We start from the raw sequence: 23,972 nt of genomic DNA, 5'->3' as shown, positions 1-23,972 counted from the left end.
TGCCAAATTGTATGATAGGGTGATAGATTGGATCACTAGAAATAATAGATCAAGAAAACGAATCGATGGTCGTCTAAAAACGAGCATACGCAAAGACTAACCTGCCCTAAGTATATCCAGATGTTGCGGCGATAAGTGGAGCCATGAGCCGCCAGCGAGAGATTGGGGCTCAGCTACAGGTGCCCCAATCAGGAAGTACAAAATCATCAGATGGAGTCGAACGCCCTGTGTCTATGGATCTATAATCATAAATCTGCTACGCAGGTAAAATCCTCATGTCTATTGCGGCGTTAAGTGGAGCTGTTGTTCAGCTGACCTTCTGCCAATGTCTTAAGATAGCTAACCCATCTTTCGCGAACTACTAACCTGCATCTATTATACTACGTCTTTAACGGTATTAAGAAAATACTGCTTGAAAAGAGTTTTGAGGTAATGTATTGGTTCAACTTTCTCGCCTGAGAATAGAGGCGAAGTTCCGGAACGGCCTGGAACAAGCCCCAACAGGCAGCTTGATTTCTTTTCTTTTCATGTGGGTGCTGTATGAAATGGGGGTTTACAGGTATAAGAAGGGCGTGTGATCCCCTCAAATGTTTCTCTTCTCGACATTCCCAATCATAAGCTCACAACGCAATCACTCAAAGAAACCGTCGTCCAATCGTACCTGCAATTACTGCAACATGCCACCTTCAAACCTTGCTCTGCCTTTGGGTTCCTTGGTTCTCGTAACCGGGGCCAATGGCTACATTGGCTCACACGTCGTCAACAATCTCCTTGATCTTGGATATCGTGTTCGGGGAACCGTCCGCGAGCCCAAGCCCTGGTTGGACCAATTCTTCACCAACAAGTATGGCGCGGGCAAGTATGAGAGCGTAGTTGTTCCTCAAATTGACGTTGCCAATGCTTTCAATGAAAGTATCAAAGGCGTTGATGGAGTCGTTCATGTGGTGAGTTGATATGTTCTCTTAAACATGACGGTCACTATTCTAAACCGAGTCGTTTTATAGGCGTCGGATATGTCTTTCAGCCCCGACCCGAGCGCCGTCATTCCACAAATGGTTGCTGCAATGGAGAACATTCTGAGTGCGGCGGCACAGGAAGAGTCCGTCAAACGATTCGTCTTGACGTCGTCATCAGCTGCTGTGCTTATCGCCCAGGCTAACGTGGAGGTTGAAGTTACTAAAGGTACATTGAATCTGGTCTTCTGTCTGCAATTTTTTTTCCCTTTTCGCGCACTGACTTCGATTAGATACGTGGAATGACTTTGCAGTCAAAGCTGCATGGGACAGAAACGCACCTCAAGAACTCAAAGGTGCACTCGTTTACTGCGCATCTAAAGTTGCAATAGAGCGCACGGCATGGAAATTTGTTGAAGAGAAGGAGCTAAAGTTTGTCTTCAACGCCGTCGTTCCTAACGTCAATGTATTTCTTCCTTGCCTGTACTTTTACAGATTTGGGGGATTGTCCTGCTAAAATAGATTGCGATCTGAACAGTTTGGTCGAATTTTGCACCCGCAAATTCATGGCTCTTCTATGGGCCACACCAGAGCTTTGACAAAAGGCAACTCATTTGTCATGGGCTTGCTTCCCACACGTAAGTTTGCCTTATTCTTCTTCTCTACTTTATCCCCATTATAAGATGCCTACCACGACTAACGATTTCATCGATTCTTGCAGAATGGTTTGTTGATGTCGAGGATTGTGCCAAGTTGCATGTCGTCGCCCTCTTAGACCCGGAAGTGAAGTCCGAGCGTCTCTTTGCATTCGCTGATACGTATACTTGGACCGATATTCTCGCAATCATACGCAAGATACGCCCAGCAGGTTGTGAGCAGCTTGTCAGGCCCCCGGAGAACGAAGGCCGGGATATCAGCAAGATTCTCCCGAGAGAAAGAGCAGAGGAACTGTTGCAGAAGTTCTATGGGAAGGGTTGGACGAAGCTTGAAGATAGCATTGCGGCGGGGKTTGAAGAATATGATATCTGATGACTTTACAAGACCGGTATTCATGTCATCTACATAGATTTACTTCGATTGTAAGAGAAATCCATTCCGACATATATGTGTAATCAGGAAACCTGTACCTTGCTTTATGTGAGCCCAACTATGGTTAAAAGTCTTCCACGAAAGTCTTGTAGCTCATGTAGAACAGCTCCATTTTTCGAATTCATTAAGACAGAATGGCACCAATGATACCAATTCTTAAGCAATCCGTTGTAGCCCAGGTTTTCCAAACCACCTCGCAAATCAACCATTTTCCCGAGTCCCTCTAAATGCACTTTATACTCATCAAAGGACTCCATAACCTAAGCAAAATTATATATTAGTCGGGTTAAGTAGCTACAGAAAGGGCCCGATATTGAACTTACACTATCAAAATTCATTAGTATCAGCACCGCAAGCATTATTTCATCTGTGATTGCGGCATCATTTTTCTCCCCAAGATGCTTGTTGATTGTATCCAACGCTGTAAGCTTGTAATGTAGACAAGCGTGGAGGAGACATTTCTTTTTATAACGCTTTTCGACCTCTTTAGCATAAATCGTTGCTCCACAATAGAGTATGGCGTAGAAGGATGCCGGGTGACTTGTGGCGGCGAGTAGCCAGTCTAATCCTACATTGTCATGGACATCGAGGAATATGTCAAGTCGTGGTCTCAATTGATCGACGACTTTTGAATGTACTTAGCATGTATTATGCAATCAGGAAGGATACTGGAGCCCAGGGGCTGGGTGCAGTATGGCGCATACATACAATGCTTCATTAGGAGAAAGTCTCTTTGGTTTATTTGAGTTGTACCAATAGATACGGGATGCAGCCCCTATCGCAAATTGTCAGCTTGGTGGATTGATGGCTGGATGATCTTGATATGTTTCATAATTCCTACCGTTTCATTAGACTTTCTGACAATGCTCTGTTCTGAAAGTTCAGACGCGGCGACATCTCTAACTGGAGGTGTCTGGTGACTCTGATATTGGCAAGTAGTTGCTCTCTTTTGACACTGGTCGCATGGTAGCTGACGATTGCACTGCGTCGGCGACAGTTGAGCAGCGTTCTAAACGTTCAAGTAGATATAAGCATACCCGTCTCTTTTGTTTGTGGCAGGATAAGCAGGAGAGGATAGCTCGGTGTCGGCTGGTAAGGTTGTCCTGCCTCGGCATGGTCTGTTCAAGAGCCATTGATTGTATATCAGTTATGCCGATGTTCTATAGCCTGTCGAGAGGTAAGATGAAGATGCTGTAAAATGACAAAGAGTAAGAGGAAGCTGAGACCGCTTAACTCCGAGCAGGCACAAGGCCTGCTGTGATTGGTCGGGTGGTTCAAACGGCGCCAAGTCCCGGCTCGGAGAAAGCGCGGGGTGGCCTCTTTCCTTCCTTGTTGACTCTCTCATGCTCTCTCTCACTTGGACCTCACCTCTGGCTGTTCTGTTTCTCTCTCCTCCTACACACTTACTTCTATCTCTCCCCCCTCCTCCTTGCTGGGCTTTACTCTGAACTTCTCAGCCCATTCTCCTCTCCTCAACTCGATCTGCGCTCTAGCTCTGTGGGTCCTGGTGTACCTGGAGCAGTTAATGCGACCCGCGAAGTCATTCTGTCGGCCGGTGCGTTCAATAGCCCTCAACTTCTCAAACTAAGTGGTGTCGGCCCCAAAGCCGAACTCGATTCCCATTGTGGTTGATCTACCGGGAGTTGGAACCAATCTTCAAGATCGTATCGAGAATACAATCATTGGTGAAGCGCCCACCGACTTCCCCGGTTATGCCGATGATTCACTGGCTGATGCGCGGCACTGGGCATGGATCGTTTTGAAGTCCCACGTACGCAATAACATGGGCACAATAACTCTTTGTTTAATGGATCCGCGCGATACCCCCATTATCAATTTCTACTACTTTAATAAGGGTATTACAACCGAAGAAGCTGATAAACTTGAAATACTCCCCAGGTGATGATTAACATAAATCATGTAGTAGCATGGGCGGTAATCAAGCCATGCGCGATACAGTGGACATGCTCCCAGCCATTCTAAATCTTGCAAAGAAATCCATGAAAAATACAATCACCGAACAAGACTATACAAAGGAGGTAAAAGAGTACGAGATAAAGATGTCGCCGTGCGCCTTTGGGTGGGTGAAAGCCAGCGGCGGTTCCGGAGAATTGGTAGATTCTTTGCAGTCAAGTTGCGAGAAATTGAAAGACCCCATAACTGATGATATGTAGGTTGCGCCGAACCTGGATGGGTATAAAGGATGGCTGACTGTTTTTGTCATTTCGCGCGCACTATATCTGGCATGGCTATACGGAGCTGTTCTCAGTTTCTTTGGTTTCGGACCAAAGGATGATGCCCTCGAGCTGCGCGACTGAATGTACATATATGCGCCTGCAAAGGGGTAGAGGTAAGGAATTTGTAGACATTATCGTTGGAGACGAGGCCTTGCCCATAGCCCCAAGGCTTCCTCAATTTCATAGGTTGGTCTTGAATAAGTGCAATGTTAGACATGTCTTTATGGATGTAGCTTATTTAGAAATGAAAGAGGATACACTCTACATACTCACTGATGTACCACTGAGCGCGTGAGCCTGCTCACGACGTGCTCAGCGTGCATCAAAGGCTGATGAGTGATACCATTTTCGAATTTAACTCGTTCTATATATACCGCTTTTGAAAACCCCGCCTAAGGTCCAGGAAACCGTCCAGTCGTTATATCAACGTGATAGACTTAAGAATCGCTGCGCAAAGATCAGGACTCCTCCCCAAAACTTTTTGTTCTTCCTGTTCCATAGTGATTTGCACTCTCTCCGTCGTGATTAACGTCAATTAATTGGACAAAGCTGGTATTGTGCAACGGGTCGCCGGATGGTGCTGTCCTCCCAGGCTTCCTAGGTTTCGGTGTTTGACTGCTACTGCCCGTATCTTCGTTCGTTGAACCGAAAACGCTAGGGAAGAAGCGCCGGAGTAATGCTCGTACAGATGGCAGGCACAGGATGAAAACGCCTACATCTACCTCGACAATGGACCAATAGCCGCCGGGCGCGTTATCCCCTGGTACAATGTTAGATGTTTGTAGAATTGAAGTGGGTTTGGGAAGGTGTAGACGCACATGTTGGGTTAGAACTCGTGGAAAACTCCTTAAGCATTACCATGCGGTATATGCTAACGCCGGTGACTCTGTTACATCCACGGATTGAATATTAGCACGTGTCTTCGAGTGTTTTCCCAGGTGCGTCTGGACAAGAGGATCTTACAAAAACCCTATTGAGAACATGAAAACAATCTGAAACTTCAACAACGTCGAGGTCTGCAAGTGCAGCAGTGTCGGTATCGGCAGAGCAATAACCCACAGATCGAAAACAATATTGATTGCCGCCGACGCCAGGACCAGTGCGTTCTTGTCCACACAAGACCCTTGATGCTCTCCATCCCAGCCTACCCAATTGAAGTCAATCGGCGAGCACTGGAAAGTAAAAGCAAAAAAGAAGGCAATGCCGTAGCAAATCACCACGCCAGCAGTCGTCTGAACAATCCAGCGAACCCCCGAGTTGGGGAAGATGCGCAGGTAGAAGAGGAGAAAGCAGATTTTGGTAAGAGTGATGGCGGTGACATAGAGCAGCTCCTGGATGTAGTAAATCTGCTGCGATTAGTCGGGCCAACTCTGTCATGTTTATGTGGTGCGTGCCATACCTTGAGGATTTGCGTGATTTTGTCAAACTCCAGGGTCCAAATGTCTTTTCCCAGACCGGCTTGCCCAACTATCGACTTGTTAAATATACGGAACCGTACCTGCAGTCATCTGGGGAACACGCGATAGGTGTACTGACGCAATATCGAGCCTGCATTCACTGCCACCATTACAGCCCCCAGTGCAAGAATTGTCCAATCATCCCATCCCAACTTGGAACCCGGCACGATCACCAGGCGGGTGTAAATCCTCGCCGCAAGAAACAACAAAACGATGTATCCCACGCTCGGGACAATAATACTCGGTCTCGTCATGTCTCGCACCGGGACTCCGCATTCCGTATTCGTAACGTTAAGAGTAGCTATACTCGTCAGTATGACTAAAACCACAGTTTATTTGCTCACAACATACTAAGAATCTCCTTTGCGGTACAATTCGCCGCCACGCAACCAGTCAATTCCTCTTTGAAGACAGCATTGGTACATATACAAGTCTGGTTGGTTGGTGAGCATGGTGATTGAGGGAGTATCTCTTCTAGACATTTTGTCTATAATACTCTGTCAGCCAAAAATTGAAGCAACAGGGACGGATCTATCGTACTGAACATGATGGCAAAGACTGCGCTGCAGCACTTGTCAAAGCAGACAAAAATACCGTCGCATACGTCAAGACTGTCGGGAAGCGCATGGTCGCATTTTCAGTCTGAAGGCATCGAACATGTCAAATGCGAATCGATAGGTCACATATAGGTAGACCATCCTCCTAATAAGAAACGATGAAATTTTGCTCCCAACATGTAGTATGCATGTCAGACCCCGAGAGCAAAGCTAGTTTCACTAGAATCACTACCCCAGCTCGGGCCAAACAATAGACGTAACGTGATCGGCGTTGTTATTGTATGATTTGTGCCCAATTTACTCTTCGCTTAGATAATTAATTGAATTGAAAGGACTCTACTCCGTAGTAACTACGGAATCGATCAGTGGCTAAGTAGTAAGCAGAAACGGAAATGATTCCCAATTCCGGGGGACAGTGCGTCACACACCTCGTATTGGTGGATTAGACGGTCGCCGGATGAAGCAAAGCGCCAGGATCTGTTCCATACAGACCCCCCTGTCAGTTTGAAGGATGCTCCTGCGCCGCAAATCCAACATTAAGGTGCATACTCCGTACTCCGTGCCGTTGCTCTAAACGCAAGAGCTACAATTGGGTAAAGACGGCAAGCATGAAAATCTACGGGTGCGGCACGCGGTATCAGAATAGCCAATGCGCATCCCAGATCTGTAGGTATGCATATTCAGAATCGGTCAAGATCTCAATGCAAGATGTACAGTTAAAACTTGTTAGCGGGTAGTAGGTATGGAGTGCTCCGTAGAGTCCGTACTAATATGCACCCTGAGGGCTTAGTGCAGACCAGGGGCTTTTCGAACTTAGCATGAGGTGGAATCCCTGCTCAGGATTAGAATCCCGGTTCTTGCGAATTAAACTTCGCTGTCACTGGAAAAAAGAATCACCCAAATTGTTTGTTGTATTTCACATGAAGTGATTACTGTTCCGCGAACCTTCACCAGATCGCTCCCCTTGTTCCTAACCGCCGATCAAGCGGGAAACTGCATCATATTGTTCCGGAAAATTTCTATTCGAAGGAGAAACCCTTAGTAAAGATGCCATCCTATCAATCGCCTGTCTTTCCGACAGATAGCACGACCAACCTCTCAATTGCACAGTTCATGACGCAATATAACCCGGACGAAGTTCCGACAGATAAGGTTATTCACGTGGACACAATCTCGACACAGCCTATCACATATGGCTCGCTTCGCGGTGATGCTGCTCGTGCGGCCTGGGGTTTGCGTAATTGGGGACTCCAGCCAGGCAACGTCTTGATGGCCTTGGTTAGCAACTCAGTGAGTGCACAATATGATAGCTCGAGATGTTATGGGAGGATGCTGATGGTCAATGCAGAATGATTTTGTGATTCTAGCTCATGCGACGTGGTGGGCGGGTGCCGTTTTTGCGTGAGTATAATACTCCCAGGCCTGAACTGGGGTTGAAGGTGTCTCGTCCAGGTATTAATCCAATATCCAGACCGGTTAATGTATCAGCAACGCAAAAGGATATCTCGCACTTGCTTCAAATCGTCAAGCCGACTCACATTGCCACCATCGTGCCGAAGCTCGAAGATGTACAAGCTGCATTGGCTTCGAATTCGACGAAAGAGATAAAGATTGCGACTGTTCTCAGTAAGGTAGAGAATCTACCGCAGGTAAGTGATGATGTTATTTCTTAACAAATATATCTACACTCTCATTCGAGACTGTAAACTGGCATTATTTTACTTACATGCAGTAGTTCCCAAATGACATTATCGGCACAAAAGCCGGAGAGACTCTCCCACCTTTCGATCTCCAAGGCAAAAGTTCACAAGATGTGCCTAGCACTATATGCTTTTCGTCCGGAACAACTGGAAAAATGAAGGGCGTGCAGCTTTCACATTACAACATCATCATGAATGCTATAATATTGCGGATCGCGATGCCCGCCCGAGTCAATTCTACCGTTCGCGAAGTATTCTTTGCTCCCTGTAAGCTCATCACCCAATATACTCATCCATTTGTACCTTGTCATACTGACTGTCTTGGGACCGTCAGATTGCCATATATATGGCCTGACTGTATCGGTGGTAGCCGGTATGTGGGTTGGGGCACTCTATTGCGGTCTTCCCGCATTTGACCTCGAAACATTTTGCAAAAAGTCGAGCGAGCTCAAGGTCACAGACCTACATATTGTCCCCCCTGTGGCCCTCGCCTTGGCCGCATCACCTGTTGCTCAGAAATATGACTTGGCTTCGTTGAAAAGAATTGTCATCTCCGCTGCCCCCTTGAAAGTACGTCTCTGTAGACGACTAGATCTACCGAATCATGCTAAATGATGATAGAAATCCGTGCAACTTTTACTCAAAAAGCGGCTTCCACACACGAGTATCTGCCAAGGTACGTAGCCTTACATCAACAAGATTGAATACGCTGATTTCAACATAGGCTATGGACTCTCCGAGGCGACAGGTGGCATTCTACATCAGATAGAAGAAGAGGAGCATGCTTTTGGATGTGTTGGCAAGGTCCTTCCTGGAATGTACGTTGCACGCAGCAATTCGGATTACAGACTACTGTATTGCGCAGTCGACAATCTTGGAGACTCATTGCTGATATCCGCAAACCTACAGAGAAGCGAAATTAGTAGACCCCAAGACAGGGTCGGATGTCCCTTCCGGGGAAGAGGGTGAACTTTGGGTTCGCGGACCGACGGTAATGATGTGAGAAATCTCCCCGCATCTTACAAAAAGCCCAAATCAGGTTCGTTAATCAAACTTACAGGTACTATGTTGCCGACAAAGCAGCGACAGAACAGACGTTCTCGGACGGATGGCTCAGAACCGGGGATATCTTGAGAGTGGACGAGAATCAGAATTTCTGGGTTACTGATCGGCTCAAAGAGGTATTTATCTCTTCCTCACTAGACGTTTTAATTTCACTAACAGTCGTCTAGATGATTAAATATAAGGGGTACGTTGAGAAAACTCACATCCAAGTGGTCTAACCTCCTACTAATCCGGTCGATATGACTACATAGTTTCCAAGTCGCCCCATCCGAGCTCGAAGATATACTCCTGCGACATCCAGACGTAACCGACGCAGCAGTCTGTGCCGTCTACGACGATTCTCAAGCCACTGAAGTTCCTTTAGCCTACGTGAGCCTCCCTCCTGACAAGGCAGGGCTTGCGGCTAGTGAGAAGCAAAAAGTCCTCGACGCTATCAGAGTCTGGGTAGATGATCAGCTGGCGGGTTATAAAAAGCTGAGAGGTGGCGTGTTTCACTTGCAGTCTTTGCCGAAGACGCCTACTGGGAAGATTTTGAGACGACTCTTGCCTGCGAAATTGAAGGAGGAGAGGGGAGCGAATCTTTAGAAAGCGGAATTTTTGAAACACGAGGCGACAAGCATGAATGTTCCATGTCTTTCAACTCGAGATGTACATAGAGAATCACAGAATGAGCGTTCTATGCCAGGCAATCAGGTACAAACCTGCACGTTATCAAGATATCTACTTTCTACATGGAGAGGTGCATGTAAGTAGCTGCGCGATGTATTATATTGTTCAATGTCTAAGCATCCTGCTCTGGAGGCGATCTGATACTCAAGTGACAACTATGAAACTCCGAGAAAGAGTCGGATATTGGCGCAGTACTTCGATGCAGTCGATTCCTACTATGAAGAATCAAGTGTAGATGTTGAAGGGCACTACCACGGTCATACCAGATTATAAAACAGCCAACCCCAAAGAACTCACAATACTACACCCAGCCACAATCCATGCAAACCTCCCAAACAACTTCTTATTTGCCAACCCAAACCCCGAATCCCACGTCAAATGCTTCACCCCATTGAAAAAGTGGTACGTAAACGGCAACGCCAACGCAAATTTCCCACCACTCTTAAGCCAACCCGGCAATTCACGCACAGCACCTATGATAGTCTCGAGCTCAAATACTTGTGCTAGTGAAGGCGAGATTATGGGCGAGACTAAATACCCAATTGCGAATATGTAGACGCCACCGGCGAGGAACATGCCGGAGAAACGTTGCAGAATCGAGGTTAGGGATTGGTACTGCCATTTATAGATTGTGATATGTGGTGAGACGGGGCGTCGGAGACGTTGTTTTTCTAGGGGTGTGAGATTGGAGCTTTATGCAATGTCAGTCATTTGGACTCTAATGTTCTCTTGCTAGTAGGGTTGAGTCATACCTTCCATATCGTCGAGGAGAGGTCGTCAACGTCCGTGAGCGGATGGATTGCAATGGACGGATACGTAGCGCAGGCAATATGCTATGGCACGAAGCTGAAATTCCGCGTATTAACCCTGTATCTGTTTGTTTCAACCATGATCAGTCCGCCAGCCATCGATAGTCAATGTTCGACTTACTTCCATGCTTGATCAAGCCCATATTGAAATGGGTGATCCTTGTTGAAGACATTTCGCTTCTCAATATATACAGAATACTATGTAGACTTGATTGATTTTATCTTTCATAGAGAGCTAATGGGTACGTGAGAAACAAAAAGGGAAGCTCTTTCTACAAGTGACATCCTTCCAAGTCAGGCAGTAGGCAACATGATCAGTCAACAAGGCAACAAAGTAGCCGACACCTATATCCAAATGCGGTATACTCTCAACAACCAATTATACGACATGCAATTAGTTTACTCCTTCGGCTCTGCTTCCGAGACTGTTCACCGCGCAGTCCAGACTGTAATTCGGCTAGCATATAGGCGAGCTCCTGAGCTGAACAAGACATCACTAGTTGAAATTGGGGTTTCTCCGTTGTTCAGTTTATTGCATGATCATTTATCCTTATACTGGTACCATGTTTTTCCAAGACTATACAAATGACTGTTCTACCCTCGGTAACGAAATGCAGGCTGCTATAGATCAAATCAATAATGCCCGTTTTGGTTAGCTCCGACGCGTCCGATAAGATAAGGGTTAGGGCTTTGATTGTCTCACGACGTTTTCCCACATTCACACAGATTTTCCTTTTGTCTGATCAATCATGTATAAAATCTAATTACTTCTTATTATGTCATTTCAGAAATGTACTTATACATCTCCATAATGGCTGCTCAGTCAGGAAGGGTGTTTATTAGGACGTCGTCAAAACGGGCTAGCGGCGCGTGGGCGATCTATCAGATCTATTTTCCGCGTCGAAACAACGAACCACTGCACTCATCAAATCCCAACAAATCACATCAGACTACCTCAGATATACTGGAGAGAGAAGTTCAAATTGATGAAAGAATGTATTATATACCGCACTAGATATTGAATGCATCACAAAACATGCATCTACAATGACCGACTATGAGTTCCTAGCCGAGTCCACCACAACACGTACGCCACCCTTTTCTACCTACTTGAATCTCATACTGATTAGGAGACAGCTCGAGTATCATCAATTTCAGCCTCACAGGCTCTCCGCGCTTCGTTGACGCAGCTTCCATCCGCATCTGCATCTGCATCTGCGCCTGCGTCTGTTGCGCACTCCCTGCCTACCGGCTTAGATGGATTAGATGATGCAATATCTCCTACTCCAGGGGTATCGGCCGGAATTCCGAGGGGAAGTGTTACTGAGATCTATGGACCGCCTGGTGTAGGCAAGACTGCTTTTTCGTATGTGTCCTCTTTGTTTCCACGCTATAGTGTAGATGGAAGCTGATTTGTCATCGACAGGTTGAACATAGCAGTCAAGGTTCTGACAGCCGGGGATGATGAGAAGGTTGTATGGATTGGTCTGATTCATCCATCTCTTTCTTCCATGAAAAGTTTCTGATAGCAAGATAGACACCGGCTCACCGATCCCCAAACCCAGAGTCAGGGACTTAATGACTGACAATCTCAAATCAATCACCACAGCTATAACCGCCGAAATTAATACAGAAGAGCTCGAGTCGAAGCTTAATGACTGCACAAACCGCTTCATCCACATTCGCGCGCACTCCCTCCCCCATCTCCTATCCCTCTTCACCCACCCACCACCCACCTTCCCTCCAAAAGGGACAAGTCTGATCATCATCGACACAATCTCTGCCCCATACCAATCCTACTTCCCAAATGCGACAGAACTCAAATCCCGTTTAGGCCTCAAACCATCAGCACTTCATCAAGATCAAGGATCTGGACCAGGACCAGCGCAGGCACAGGCACACCAACTCCAATGGCTACTCAACCGCAAATGGAACGTGACCAGCGACATGATCAACCGAATCAGCAAACTTGCTGTGAGCCACAATATTGCTGTTATATTGCTGAATCAGACACATACGAAGATAAAAGGTCAGCCGCGGCCGACGCTGTACCCGGCCCTGGCAGGAGGGTCGTGGGAGACGTGCGTACAGAATCGCATTGTGCTCTATCGTGATCACCCGCCTTCTCATCTCGATACCGATGACAGAGGAAAGAGTGTGAAAGTGAGGTTTGCGGAGGTGACTAAAAAGGGTGGTAAAGTGGTCGGCATCAGGGTTGAGGGGAATGTCTTTCCGTTTGTTATTGAGACTGTACGTCCTTTATTTTCTCTGATATAAAGATATGGTGTGAGCTGACAGGTGCAAACAGGGCGGACTACACGAGATACGCCCTACTATTGGCATTGATAACGTGCAGGAGCAACGAAGAAGTCCACCACCCCCTTCTCAATTAGCGTCCACATCGACGATAACCGTACGCAAACGGAAAGTCGACGAAATCGCGGATAGCGAGGATGACGACGAAGACGAGTTTCTAGAAGTGCCAGATGATGACTTCCAATGGGATGGGAACCAAGACGACGAAAGCTTGCCAGTAGATGGGAAAGATAAAGATAATGAACTAGATAATAACTAGATTCTGAGATACATGCCCCCAACCCAACGCCAGGTAATGATAATAAACAGGGTATCGAACCATCAACAATTAAACTCAAGACACAAAAGCAAATCATCGCATACCCTGGGGCTTGTTAAGGCTGAAACCGCAACCGAAACTCCCTCCCCTTTCCTTCCTCGCGCACCTTATACAAAAACCTCGCAATAGCATCCTGCTCCACCAGCCCCGCCGCATTAAAATGCTTCCTCACCGCAAGCGCCAACTGCTCCTTTCCGACGCGGTCTTGGCTATTTATCTTGCTCACTTTGTTCGTCTCCGTCGATGGCTTGAGAACGGCATTTCTTGATCGGTGCGCTGGTCCGGACGATGTTGATGCAGATGATGAAGATGACGAGGACGAGGATGTAGCGACAGCCGAAGCGGCTTTTCTGGCTGCTATAGCCGTCGGGGAGCGAAGACCAATGCCAGAGGAGAAGTATATCTTCGAGATGGGTCGGGCGTATGCGCTTGGTGTAGAGAGTTTGTAGGCGTGTCTATAATCGTGTAGGATTGAGAGGGGCATTTGGTGCCATGGTATCTATCCACCCAAAACAAAAGGAACATCAGCTCTAGCTCTATTCGCGACAACACCAGGGTAACGATATGAACATACACCAGGTAAATCATCCCTGAACCCGTCGATTCCGTAAAAATCAACCCCATTTCCCTGCGCCATACCCGACATTGCTGCTGCTGCTGCAGCATTAGCAGCCGCCGCCGCGCCCGTCGCAGCAGCAACTTTGAGATCTTTCGCGCTCGCCAGCGTCCCCGTCGTCGTCGTCGCCGCAACACCTAAAATAGCACCGGCAGCTGCAGTCTTGCGCGGTTTTGGTCCGGGGATTCCGCGCGATGTCGGCCCTCCGGTCGCTGTACTCGATGCCTCGGAGCGGGAATCGTCGCCTCCTCCTGGGAAGGAGCTTGGAGGCGGACGTTGACGCGGGGGTGCCATTTCTTTGTTCTTGGCCAATTCTTCTCCGGGCGAAAAATGGAATTATCTTCGGCGTGTAGTTCCGGATATGGTGTTTTATAGATACTGCGAGAATTGGAGATACACCATAGGAATGGCGATGAATTGATTTACTGGCAAGCTAGAAAATGTAGATGGCGCATTCTGATTTCAGATGATACCTAATCGAGGCTAGGTATACTATTGGCTGGTTAGGAGGCGGTGGGTAGGGACAGAATGGTGATATGATGTCACATGATATATGTTATAACCCTAACCCGTTGACGATCCTGCTATCATCTACAGCTCTACCTGGATGTTGTGGGCATGCAAATGGTGAAAAACTGATCGTTCCAGCTTCATAGTATGGCATTATGTCCGCGGGTGGATTTTTATGCGTACTAGGCCATTTGCCAGCCTTCTATCATTTAGGTTAGACACACTCCTCCCAAGTGTCGAGCAGAAGTAACGCTATCTATCCTCGACAAGATAGTGCACTATACGCCGCAAGACACTACTGCAGGTCCTGCATGTGAAGTTCCTTCCGCACTACCGTGGTGGAAAATTGTCGGCCGTAAGTCCCGACAGTAAGAGCTTGGCTTCAAGCAAGTTTCTCCGTACACTGCATGTAAGTAAACAAATCAAGGACCTGCGATGTCAGAGTCAATCAGGCAACATCTGCATCGTTGCATACTGCCCCGGCATGTGATACAAGCACACGTGTAGTTCTACTATACCACGGAGCACCGCACTCCTGTCGTATGGATAATCTCCTCACCCCAAAAGAAGACCATCCAGACCGATAATATGCGAAAATCCGGAGCAGATCAAACCACCAATGAGATMCCCTCCCTCATCCACGATCCACTACCGAAAACCCTCAAACAGCCGTATGCATGTATCGTCAGGTACGTACCCGTGACTACCGTCAGTGTCAGGCCACATGGAAAAGGCTTCCAACGAAACCGCCGCAAACCGGAAAAATACGCACGGCATTCGATTCGGCAAAAACGCCGTTCGTGGAAATGAGGCGAGGCGAGCGATGTGACTGCAAAAGTGCAAAACCCTTAAAAGACCTAAAAGGGCCCTAAGGTCAAAGGCTAAAGGCTAAAGGCTAGAGACCGGTATCAATATCGAGGCTAGTCACCGCGCTTTAGAATGGGGAGTGGATAAATGAAGAGTTTTTGATATGGAGAAAAGGAAAAAAATTCGAGGTGGACTCCACCCGGCCTGCCGAGTCGGGTCGGGATGGCCGATTTTTTTTCTGTCGGGCGATAGTTTGGATGCCGATTGTTTTGCCGATGATTTGTGCCGCTGCGTTTTAAAATATGTGATTGTCCTAAGGCCTATTCATTTGCTGATGATGAGATATTATTTGATTCCGGGGTCATTAGATTGTCGACTGGCACTTGCTGATATTCAGCTGATATGCCAGCCAGTCAGTCAGTCAGTCAGTCGTTATGTAGAAGAAACACGTGTTCAGATGATAGGAACCATTCATTACCTAGTACGTATCTCACTCATATGATAACACTGACACAATCCGAAATTACCCGATGACACCATCAGCGTCCCTTGGTGTATTGTACCCCGTACCATACATACCAACCCCACAACCAAGTGCGTGCCCATAAGCTTCTGCTGTCCAGCAAAACAATCAAAGATTCACATGTGAAATGATGATAATGACGACATGTGTTTTCCTTTTCGACTCATCCATCCTGCTCACCACCAAGGCACAGTCTATCATGTCATATCTCTCCTTCGCGGTTAAATATCGGGTCTAGACCAAATCTTTTCGAGCGATGAGAACCCTCCCTTCGAGAATCGTCTGGCCAGCGATAGCTTCCAGGCCTGCAATATCCCTTTGTGGTATGTTGTGGCTGACCCCCCTTCTCCAAACTTGGTAGTCGCGGCGATGCTACGTAATTTGATTGGGGTTCCAAAAATGTCAAACGCCTTGTTTCAGATGGGCTATCCCTTTCCTGATCACCCAAAATGGTAGGTATATACGCATTACGATCGGGGCGATATGTACGTATCAGCTGTTTGATAAGTCGCTGATGGTTCACGGATATTTTGTCTGGGGCTGTGTGCGCGTACATAACGTAGTATGTATTGGATACTGCATGGGGTCCGACTCAATCTCCGCATTTTCTTTGCTTTCTACCGCTTTCTTCACAGATCTTTGTGTCGGGATCGACCTCGATGAAAGGAGAAGAAAATACGGAGTAATGCGGAGTAAATTCCCCAATTTTCTCCATGGGACTGATGACAATTTTCTTTGTTTATGGTTGTGACAGGTCATGTATGTCATAACTATGCGGAGTCGTTATCTTCAATATCATCTTTTGGAGACGTACGCAGTATAGAAAATAATTTCGTCGCGCAACTCGCGCTTGCCAATTCCCTGCCTTATATAAATGGGGGCCTGATAAGCAAAAGTTCCAGACACATGCACATTCCCTACATGCGCATATGCATAATACCTCTAAATATACCTACGTACCCTGTAACCCTTCAGCTGGTTACGTACATGCATGTAGAGGAGGCAGGGTAAATACTGAATAACCCCGGATTCGCGGGAGGGGTTCCCCGGGGCGTTCTGGTGGTGAAACCTTGGTGTCAGTGATCTTACAATCGTAGATGGTGTCATTCACATCCCATGTCATGTCAGGTGTGATATTGGGGTAGTATTATAGATTTGACCGAGTGCTGTATTTCTTTATCCAGAATACACACCTAGCTATTAGATAATGGTCAGGTAAAACTTAACATAAGTAAGGATGACATATAATATGTAATTACCGAGAAAAATTTGCTACTTCTTACGATTTCTTGGATTATTCACTCAAAATTCGACCATCTGCAGATCTGCGAATGCGGAGATACTCTTAAGATGAGTCGTAAATATGGTGCAACCTAGTCCGTACGTACAGCACAAAGCGAGATATCCTAAAAATCTGTTAAGATTCAAATATGGGGTAAGCTAGTCAGTCATGCATGGGGTACTATTGCCTGCTAATTCCATGGATTGCAAAATTTCCGCCGAAAATGCGTCGCACTATTATGGATAGGCGTATGAATCGGCTATATTCATCTCTTGCGCAAGGCAAAGATAGGCAGAATACCCGGCTAATGACGGGCTGAGTCCTGACGGTTGCAGAGATCGTCGATTTTTCTGCCGAGCGTGAAGCCACTGAAGTGCTGCAGTAGAAGAGCTAAGGATAAAAACGACTGTTGAATGCAGACATCAATAGCTACGTTTCTGTTATGCATAATACTTTTTTTCCTCTTTATCTACTCCATACTCGATTATTGCTTTTGTGATGATACAGAAGAAATTGGGCAGCCTGATTCCCCAGGCTCGAGTCAATTAATTTACCGTGGCGGACGGTACAATAGCCGCCGAATCCGGCCGAAGTTACCTAGGCTTGGGATAACAGAATTTCCCGTTTCACCTCTGTCATCGGATATGTAGATACGCACGTATCACCTTACTCAAGTCCGAAGAAATAGAACCGAGTACATGAAACAGGCATAGTTTGGCGAGGGCGATCCGATGCATACCAGGGTAGTGAGTGTATGGTTAATGGATCACGTCTCGAGACGAGGCTTTACCCGTACCACCGACTCAAAACTTGGGGTAAGCCGTAAGCGATCGCTGCTTCAACTGGACGTACTCCTTAAAGACTCCGCTTACTCGCCACGGGGAAATTCGCTTCTTTGCACTGGCCCCGTGGAATGAGCGAGAATCTATCCTTGGAGAGTCGTCGGGCTGAATGATACGTCTGCCTTCAGTGCTTTCCGGGCGGCGGGTTAATGTTTAGGCGAGGTGTCCTCTACGGAAAGGCTCCGTAGATTCAATCAAACGTTTGAGATAAGGATCCACATATTTACTCCATAATGATAGAGATATGGAGATTAGTCTGGAGTAACCCCGTACCCAATCAGCGTGCCCAGACGTCCCATGCCTCTTCCCTGTGTCTGCGACTCTGTGCCGATATACATCCGTAACCCATGTGCAGCAGCAAGAGAAAAGAAAATAAGATTTGAAAAAATCCGGAGTACGTCGCAGTGGACAGCTGAATAATGTATTTACCTAACGCCAATTGCAAAGTACTAGTCTTCCGTCGTAAAGACTGTAAGACACTAGATATGCAGCAAACTCGGTGTTTAGGTACATGTAACCGTATCCTGGGGTCAGGTACGAACGCCATCTAATTAATCTCGACAGTTTGTACTAATGTAGTTGACTAGCCCAATGTCACACGACAGTATCATTTGATAGCTATCCTCTTCCCTTAGGATTTTAGTGGCCACTGCTGATATGAACTGTGTCGTGACTTGGATTTAGACGGAAAACAGTCCGATACATTATCCGGAGTGACGGAGAGATAGTCTGGGGATGGTAAATACTCGGGTGCCTGATTCGGGTTAGTGTTGGTTTTCTTATCTCGATGCGCCGTACGGAGCAGCTGATTGCTACGGTGTGCTCCGCGATAGATAGGCGTCCGACAGTAACCTATCTTCGTCGAGACAGGCAGCTAGATAGATGGCGGTCATAAGATATTATTTTGTCGGCAACTATAGAGTCAGTTGACAAGTCTTGATAGTAGTGACCGATTTAGTAGGAAGAGTGTGAAGAGTATGGAGAGAAATGATGTGATCATCATCAATAATACGGAGTACGTATGTCGTACCACCCCCAGCTTTTCAGCTGTATTCATGACTAACCAGACGGTGACAGCAAAGAGCGACATTCCGAAGAATTCTCGTGACGGAAGCAAGAATGCGGTTTAGTTCCGCCGACGCTGATAGGGGGAAAATTCGAGAAAATACTCGACCTTGCGCTGTTTACAGTACAAGACAGAAATTACGGAAACCCCGGTTTTCGCAACCGGTCGCAATTACCTAATGTGTGACCTGAATTTATTAGATAACGATGAACAATCTTTGGATCCTCGTCGATCGGTTTAACTTCCTGCTGCTCACATGGTCGCTTGCGTTATCTGCCTACAAGATGAGGAAAATGGATTCCGTGCGTGCTCCGTATGCGATTGCATTATGTACGATGTCCATGTCCTATGTAGTACATGGCACATCTCTATGAGCACTCCGTAGAGAAAGAAAGATAAATGACAGGGTCTGATTGCGCTATAATAATTAATATGCGTAGCTGTATGGTTCCCCAGATCTGCGAGATATCACCTCATCCTATCATCATTCCAGGCCAAAGTCTCGTCATCATGAATTGGTATTATTACGTACTTTACGGTACTCTGTGCGTATCAAGGTATCAGTGTATTAAAGATAGTGCTGCTCAGCTACTGTTTTGGTTCTAGTCCTATCTTTGCCCCGGAATCCGGCCCGTGGATTTGATGGAGGATGATCCGATGCTCAGCTACTTACGGAGTACAGACGAATCTCGTAGAAAAGTGATAACAATCGAGAATATAATTTATACCAACAGATCTGTCAGTTCAATAGGAAACCCTTTTCTGGTGGTCATATGTGTGCTAAGAACTCGTAAACATGCTACATTTTAGCAGCCCAGATCTGCGCCGTACCCGCGATACCCGGGCCACTATGCAAATACTATGTAGTAACCGCTTGGAACACGCACCGCAAGGAACAAAAGCCACAGCGTCGCGTCCCAAAGCAGTCTAGACCCGTCTGGTGTTGCTGTTTTGGGAGCAGCCAGACCCCACATTCCGCTAACCCACTCTTTTTCGCAGCGCTTATCCTTTAGCCTCGTAATGTTCGTACGAAAAATACATCTGCCCACACTAACCACCAGCTCGGCCACTCTTCGGTGAGTACTGAAAAATCTGATGGAACAGAGCTGATTGTCTCATTGTCACCCTGTTTGCCCGCCCAGCATTTGGTCGTGGTTAAAGCCTAAAGGTTAAAAAAAAGAAACGAAAAAAAGAAAACTTTTTCTTTTTTGCCCCCCCAATCACTCGCCATACAGGTTCCCCCACACGGTACTCCGTACTTGCTACGTACACTAAGAAAAAATCTCCTGATTGAGGGCGCTGCCAAACTCGGATAACCCCCGTTCCCGATCACCCGTCGAGAGTTAACATTTTTCCCCTCCATTCCTTCCTCCTCTCCTCCTCCTCCCTCTTTCCTCATCCTTACATCTCCTTACGTGCGCCTATTTACACTGCCACTCCCCCAGATTCTTTTCTTCTTTCTTCTCCAGACTTTTTTCCTCCTCCACCACCCACTCACCACACCAACAACTTCACCAGGTCTCACCAACCACAACCACACTGGCATCGATACAAGGATTAACTTAGTGCACGCTTATCAAGGAGGATCGACAACCTGATCACCTCGGCTAGACGCTCGACTCCTGGCTTCTTCCCCAGCTCACTATTTAAACCCGTCATCCGCCAGTCTCTTCACATGTCACCGTCAGCTTCGTCAGTGGGTTTCTCCAATCTGCTGAACCCACAGTCCGACTCGCTTGAGTCAACAGATAACACCTCTTCACCTGCTACCACTACCGGCACAGACTCCAATTCAGACAAGGAAATGGCTTCTTCTGTCAGTCTGCTCCCACCGCTCATGAAGGGCGCCCGCCCCGCCGCAGAGGAGGTGCGACAGGATCTTCCACGCCCCTACAAGTGTCCTCTTTGCGATCGTGCTTTTCATCGTCTAGAGCACCAAACTCGTCACATCCGTACTCACACCGGCGAGAAACCTCATGCCTGTCAATTTCCAGGCTGCACGAAACGGTTCAGTCGTTCAGACGAATTGACTCGTCACTCGCGCATTCACAACAACCCCAACTCGAGAAGAAGTAACAAAGCTCAGCATATTGCAGCTGCGGCTGCGGCGGCTGGTCAGGATGCGGGTATGCTCAACGCTGCTACCTCGATGATGCCCCCTCCTAGCAAACCCATTACCCGGTCGGCTCCAGTTTCCCAGGTCGGGTCTCCTGATGTGTCTCCTCCACACTCATACACCAACTACGCTTCGCATTTGCGAGCGGGTTTGGGCCCATTCACGCAACAGCGATCGTGCTTCGTCTGGTATGGATATTAATTTGCTCGCGACTGCTGCTTCACAAGTCGAGCGCGACCACTACGGAGGATCGTCTCGTCACTATCCGTTCAGCTCTCGCTACTCGGGCACTCCCGGTCGTTTGCCATCGCTTTCTGCGTATGCCATTTCTCAGAGCATGAGCCGGTCGCATTCTCACGAGGACGAGGACAACTACGGACATCACCGAGTCAAGCGCTCTCGTCCTAACTCACCAAACTCGACCGCGCCATCTTCGCCTACTTTCTCTCACGACTCCTTGTCGCCTACTCCCGATCATACTCCTCTCGCAACTCCAGCACACTCGCCTCGTCTGCGTCCTTATGGTGCCGCTGATTTGCAATTACCCTCCATCCGTCACTTGTCATTACACCACACCCCGGCGCTCGCCCCAATGGAGCCTCAAGCTGAGGGACCTAATGTTTACAACCCTGGTCAGCAACACGGTGGACCCAGCATCACCGACATCATGAGCAGACCCGACGGCACACAGCGCAAGCTTCCCGTTCCGCAAGTACCCAAAATTCCGGTACAGGACATGTTGGCGCCGAACGGATTTTCATCCAATACTCCGTCCGTCAACGGCTCCGTGATGGAACTATAATCTCTCTCGCTCTCTCTCTCTCTCAACGATACACTTCTTAGCAATGAAACATTAACGGAATAGACTTGTTTGATTATTTTACTTCGCTTTGCATACATCGAGGCGCGGTTGTTTTTACCTTTTGTTTGTCTTTTATGGAGTCGAAATACATGATAGACGGGATGGGATGTGGGATTTTCTTGCTCAATAGACATGTTACTTTTTTTTAACTGTGTGTTCGTCTTTCTCTTACTACCTCCTTTGTACTGGGGCTCAAGCTCAAGCTGAAACCTGTTTCTTTTTCTACTTTTTTACTCCACTCAGAATCCTTACAATGGTCTGACGTTGATCATTCTCTCTTCTCTATTTTCTTTCTTCTACACTTCTGTCGTGCTATGAGATTGGCAGACTATTTCAACAGACAATAGATTAATTATGACGTCTCTCAATTTTTTATCTTAATTAAAAAGCTACTGTAGGATTGTTGAATTCTCGATGTCGCTATATATATAAATATATATGTCTCGATCTTGCGGTCGAGGCGTCTTAATTGTTCTTTGTTTCATGATTAAGATATTCAAATGCCCTCTGCTTTGCGAAGCCAGAGTTATCTGTCGACCTCGTTTTGAGCAATGAAGAATATACAAGTACCAACAACGACTAGCCGCAAATTCAAAACGCGTCGTCGTCACCTAATACCTAGGATAGTCAAAAGGCTTCCACCTCCGACAGAAAGCAGCATACAATTCCTCCAGTCTCGCAAGATCACTATCGATATCCCGCCGCTGACTCCGATATCTTGTATCTTTCGTGCCATGTCTCTTCAAATGCGCCATTGCGCAGCGAAGATTATACCCTCCACACAGCGGGAATGTTTCCGATGCATGCGGTACGCCGTACTCGACGTGGTCGTGCGAAGTATCGATCATGATACGGGTTGCGGTATCCAGGGCGTTGAGGGATGTTTCCTGCATTTGCCATATTATTGTCGGGGTATTATTGCTAGTTGTGGTTGTCAAGGTATCGATTATGTACTGATGGAGTGAGAATAGAGATCTTTTTTTCCCCCATCACATTTCGAGTTAGCCGTGTCGTTCTTGGGAAATGGGGAATGGGTAGAGAACCTTATTGCAGTTGCGATGACAATGCAAGAATCAGCCCCTGTTGTTATTGTTGTAGAGTTCAAAGCATCTGTGAGGAAATTCTGTAGATCGACGCTGATTTTCTGTAGTGCAGAGAGGTTCTCAAGGCGGGTCTGGTCTTGATCATCAGGCGATTTGGTGAGAAGCAGTACTCGACCGAGCAGGTGTAGCGCTTTCTCTCTCTGTTCGCTGTCTGGAATTTTACAAGGACGTTGTGTTAGGCTGATGGATATTTACCTTGATGAATGGAGATCATACCAGCGATTGTAGTGTGTTGATTTTCATGTTCAATTTTTGTGGAACGTTGATAGGAGCCCAGTGATGGTGTAAATGGAATGTCGACTTCGCATGCGACGAGCCTGAACCCAAATGAACTACCACACATAGATGTACTCGGCCCGCAGGTAGAAGGGAAAATAGTCTACTAACCTTTCCAACAAAACAAGTCCTCCGAAAACATGCTCCCCAAGGGCTTTGCGCAAATTTATCTGATTGGGGTGTGAACCCCTGGTCAGAAGCATTGCCATTCTACTACACATCCCAATAGATACGTAGGCCACATGTGGTCTGCAACACGCATATTCAAACGCGGCAACGAGAAGAGTTGCTTGTACCAGATAAATAGAGCTAGGTTCCAGGGCCTGTATATGGCCGAGTAGTCCCTTGGTAGCAATGTAGACTGTCTCGATGGAAGTTGCCTGTTCGTCATATTTGTCTTGTGATGATGAGCGCATTGTCAATAGGTACATGGCCAACACGAAAAGCGCGACATCAGCTGAAAGAACTTGTTGATCCTCTTCGTACGCTAAAAGACTGGACCAGAGAGCATCATCAGCATATACAACCGGAAAGACGGTATATACACCCCGGAAGAATTCCTCAATCATTTCTCGAATCGAGACTCGCATGAGAGACACGACATGACGGAGTTGACCATACACTAGATCATCTACTGTTGTGGCAGTCGTTGTTGTCGGTGGATCTGTTTGATATGCCTGCGGGTAGTAATGACCCTCTTCTTCTTCGTAATAGATGCATGTCAAACTCCGTTTAGCGCAGTACCCACAGATGGGTAGGCATTTGTCGCAGGCCTTTTTGCGCGTTTTGCATGTGGCG

At 47.1% G+C, this 23,972-nt stretch overlaps 7 protein-coding genes across 7 annotated transcripts; 5 read left to right on the top strand and 2 right to left on the bottom strand.

Annotated features, from left to right (window-relative positions):
* Positions 1 to 677: 677 nt before the first annotated feature.
* On the top strand, positions 678 to 1,982 carry BHQ10_006036 (uncharacterized protein; the record flags this gene model as incomplete). The annotated part of the gene is made up of 5 exons (XM_040878578.1): positions 678 to 944; positions 1,005 to 1,182; positions 1,247 to 1,419; positions 1,492 to 1,591; positions 1,675 to 1,982. 5 exons carry the CDS (start codon positions 678 to 680, stop codon positions 1,980 to 1,982), a joined length of 1,026 nt encoding a protein of 341 aa, XP_040734540.1.
* Positions 1,983 to 3,970: 1,988 nt separating this feature from the next.
* On the top strand, positions 3,971 to 4,360 carry BHQ10_006035 (uncharacterized protein; the record flags this gene model as incomplete). The annotated part of the gene is made up of 2 exons (XM_040878577.1): positions 3,971 to 4,156; positions 4,217 to 4,360. The coding sequence occupies 2 exons, from the start codon at positions 3,971 to 3,973 to the stop codon at positions 4,358 to 4,360; spliced, it is 330 nt and encodes a 109-aa protein (XP_040734539.1).
* A 377-nt stretch (positions 4,361 to 4,737) lies between these two features.
* Positions 4,738 to 6,283, bottom strand: BHQ10_006034 (uncharacterized protein; the record flags this gene model as incomplete). The annotated part of the gene is made up of 7 exons (XM_040878576.1): positions 4,738 to 5,039; positions 5,098 to 5,165; positions 5,243 to 5,625; positions 5,679 to 5,746; positions 5,816 to 6,037; positions 6,088 to 6,169; positions 6,233 to 6,283. 7 exons carry the CDS (start codon positions 6,281 to 6,283, stop codon positions 4,738 to 4,740), a joined length of 1,176 nt encoding a protein of 391 aa, XP_040734538.1.
* A 1,057-nt stretch (positions 6,284 to 7,340) lies between these two features.
* BHQ10_006033 (uncharacterized protein) lies at positions 7,341 to 9,643 on the top strand (the record flags this gene model as incomplete). The annotated part of the gene is made up of 11 exons (XM_040878575.1): positions 7,341 to 7,583; positions 7,642 to 7,694; positions 7,765 to 7,942; positions 8,029 to 8,260; positions 8,328 to 8,563; positions 8,615 to 8,669; positions 8,718 to 8,811; positions 8,903 to 8,992; positions 9,054 to 9,174; positions 9,226 to 9,242; positions 9,310 to 9,643. The coding sequence occupies 11 exons, from the start codon at positions 7,341 to 7,343 to the stop codon at positions 9,641 to 9,643; spliced, it is 1,653 nt and encodes a 550-aa protein (XP_040734537.1).
* Positions 9,644 to 11,583: 1,940 nt separating this feature from the next.
* BHQ10_006032 (uncharacterized protein) lies at positions 11,584 to 13,111 on the top strand (the record flags this gene model as incomplete). Its single annotated transcript, XM_040878574.1, has 5 exons — positions 11,584 to 11,623; positions 11,674 to 11,902; positions 11,963 to 12,011; positions 12,070 to 12,786; positions 12,845 to 13,111. The coding sequence occupies 5 exons, from the start codon at positions 11,584 to 11,586 to the stop codon at positions 13,109 to 13,111; spliced, it is 1,302 nt and encodes a 433-aa protein (XP_040734536.1).
* A 115-nt stretch (positions 13,112 to 13,226) lies between these two features.
* BHQ10_006031 (uncharacterized protein) lies at positions 13,227 to 14,081 on the bottom strand (the record flags this gene model as incomplete). The annotated part of the gene is made up of 2 exons (XM_040878573.1): positions 13,227 to 13,670; positions 13,746 to 14,081. 2 exons carry the CDS (start codon positions 14,079 to 14,081, stop codon positions 13,227 to 13,229), a joined length of 780 nt encoding a protein of 259 aa, XP_040734535.1.
* Positions 14,082 to 20,492: 6,411 nt separating this feature from the next.
* Positions 20,493 to 21,735, top strand: BHQ10_006030 (uncharacterized protein; the record flags this gene model as incomplete). The annotated part of the gene is made up of 2 exons (XM_040878572.1): positions 20,493 to 21,081; positions 21,161 to 21,735. The coding sequence occupies 2 exons, from the start codon at positions 20,493 to 20,495 to the stop codon at positions 21,733 to 21,735; spliced, it is 1,164 nt and encodes a 387-aa protein (XP_040734534.1).
* Between the last annotated feature and the right edge of the window lie 2,237 nt (positions 21,736 to 23,972).

This window comes from Talaromyces amestolkiae, assembly GCF_001896365.1.
Source record: "Talaromyces amestolkiae strain CIB chromosome Unknown scaffold11.1, whole genome shotgun sequence".
Classification (NCBI taxonomy): Eukaryota; Fungi; Ascomycota; class Eurotiomycetes; order Eurotiales; family Trichocomaceae; genus Talaromyces; species Talaromyces amestolkiae.
This window is presented reverse-complemented; position numbering and strand designations above follow the sequence as displayed.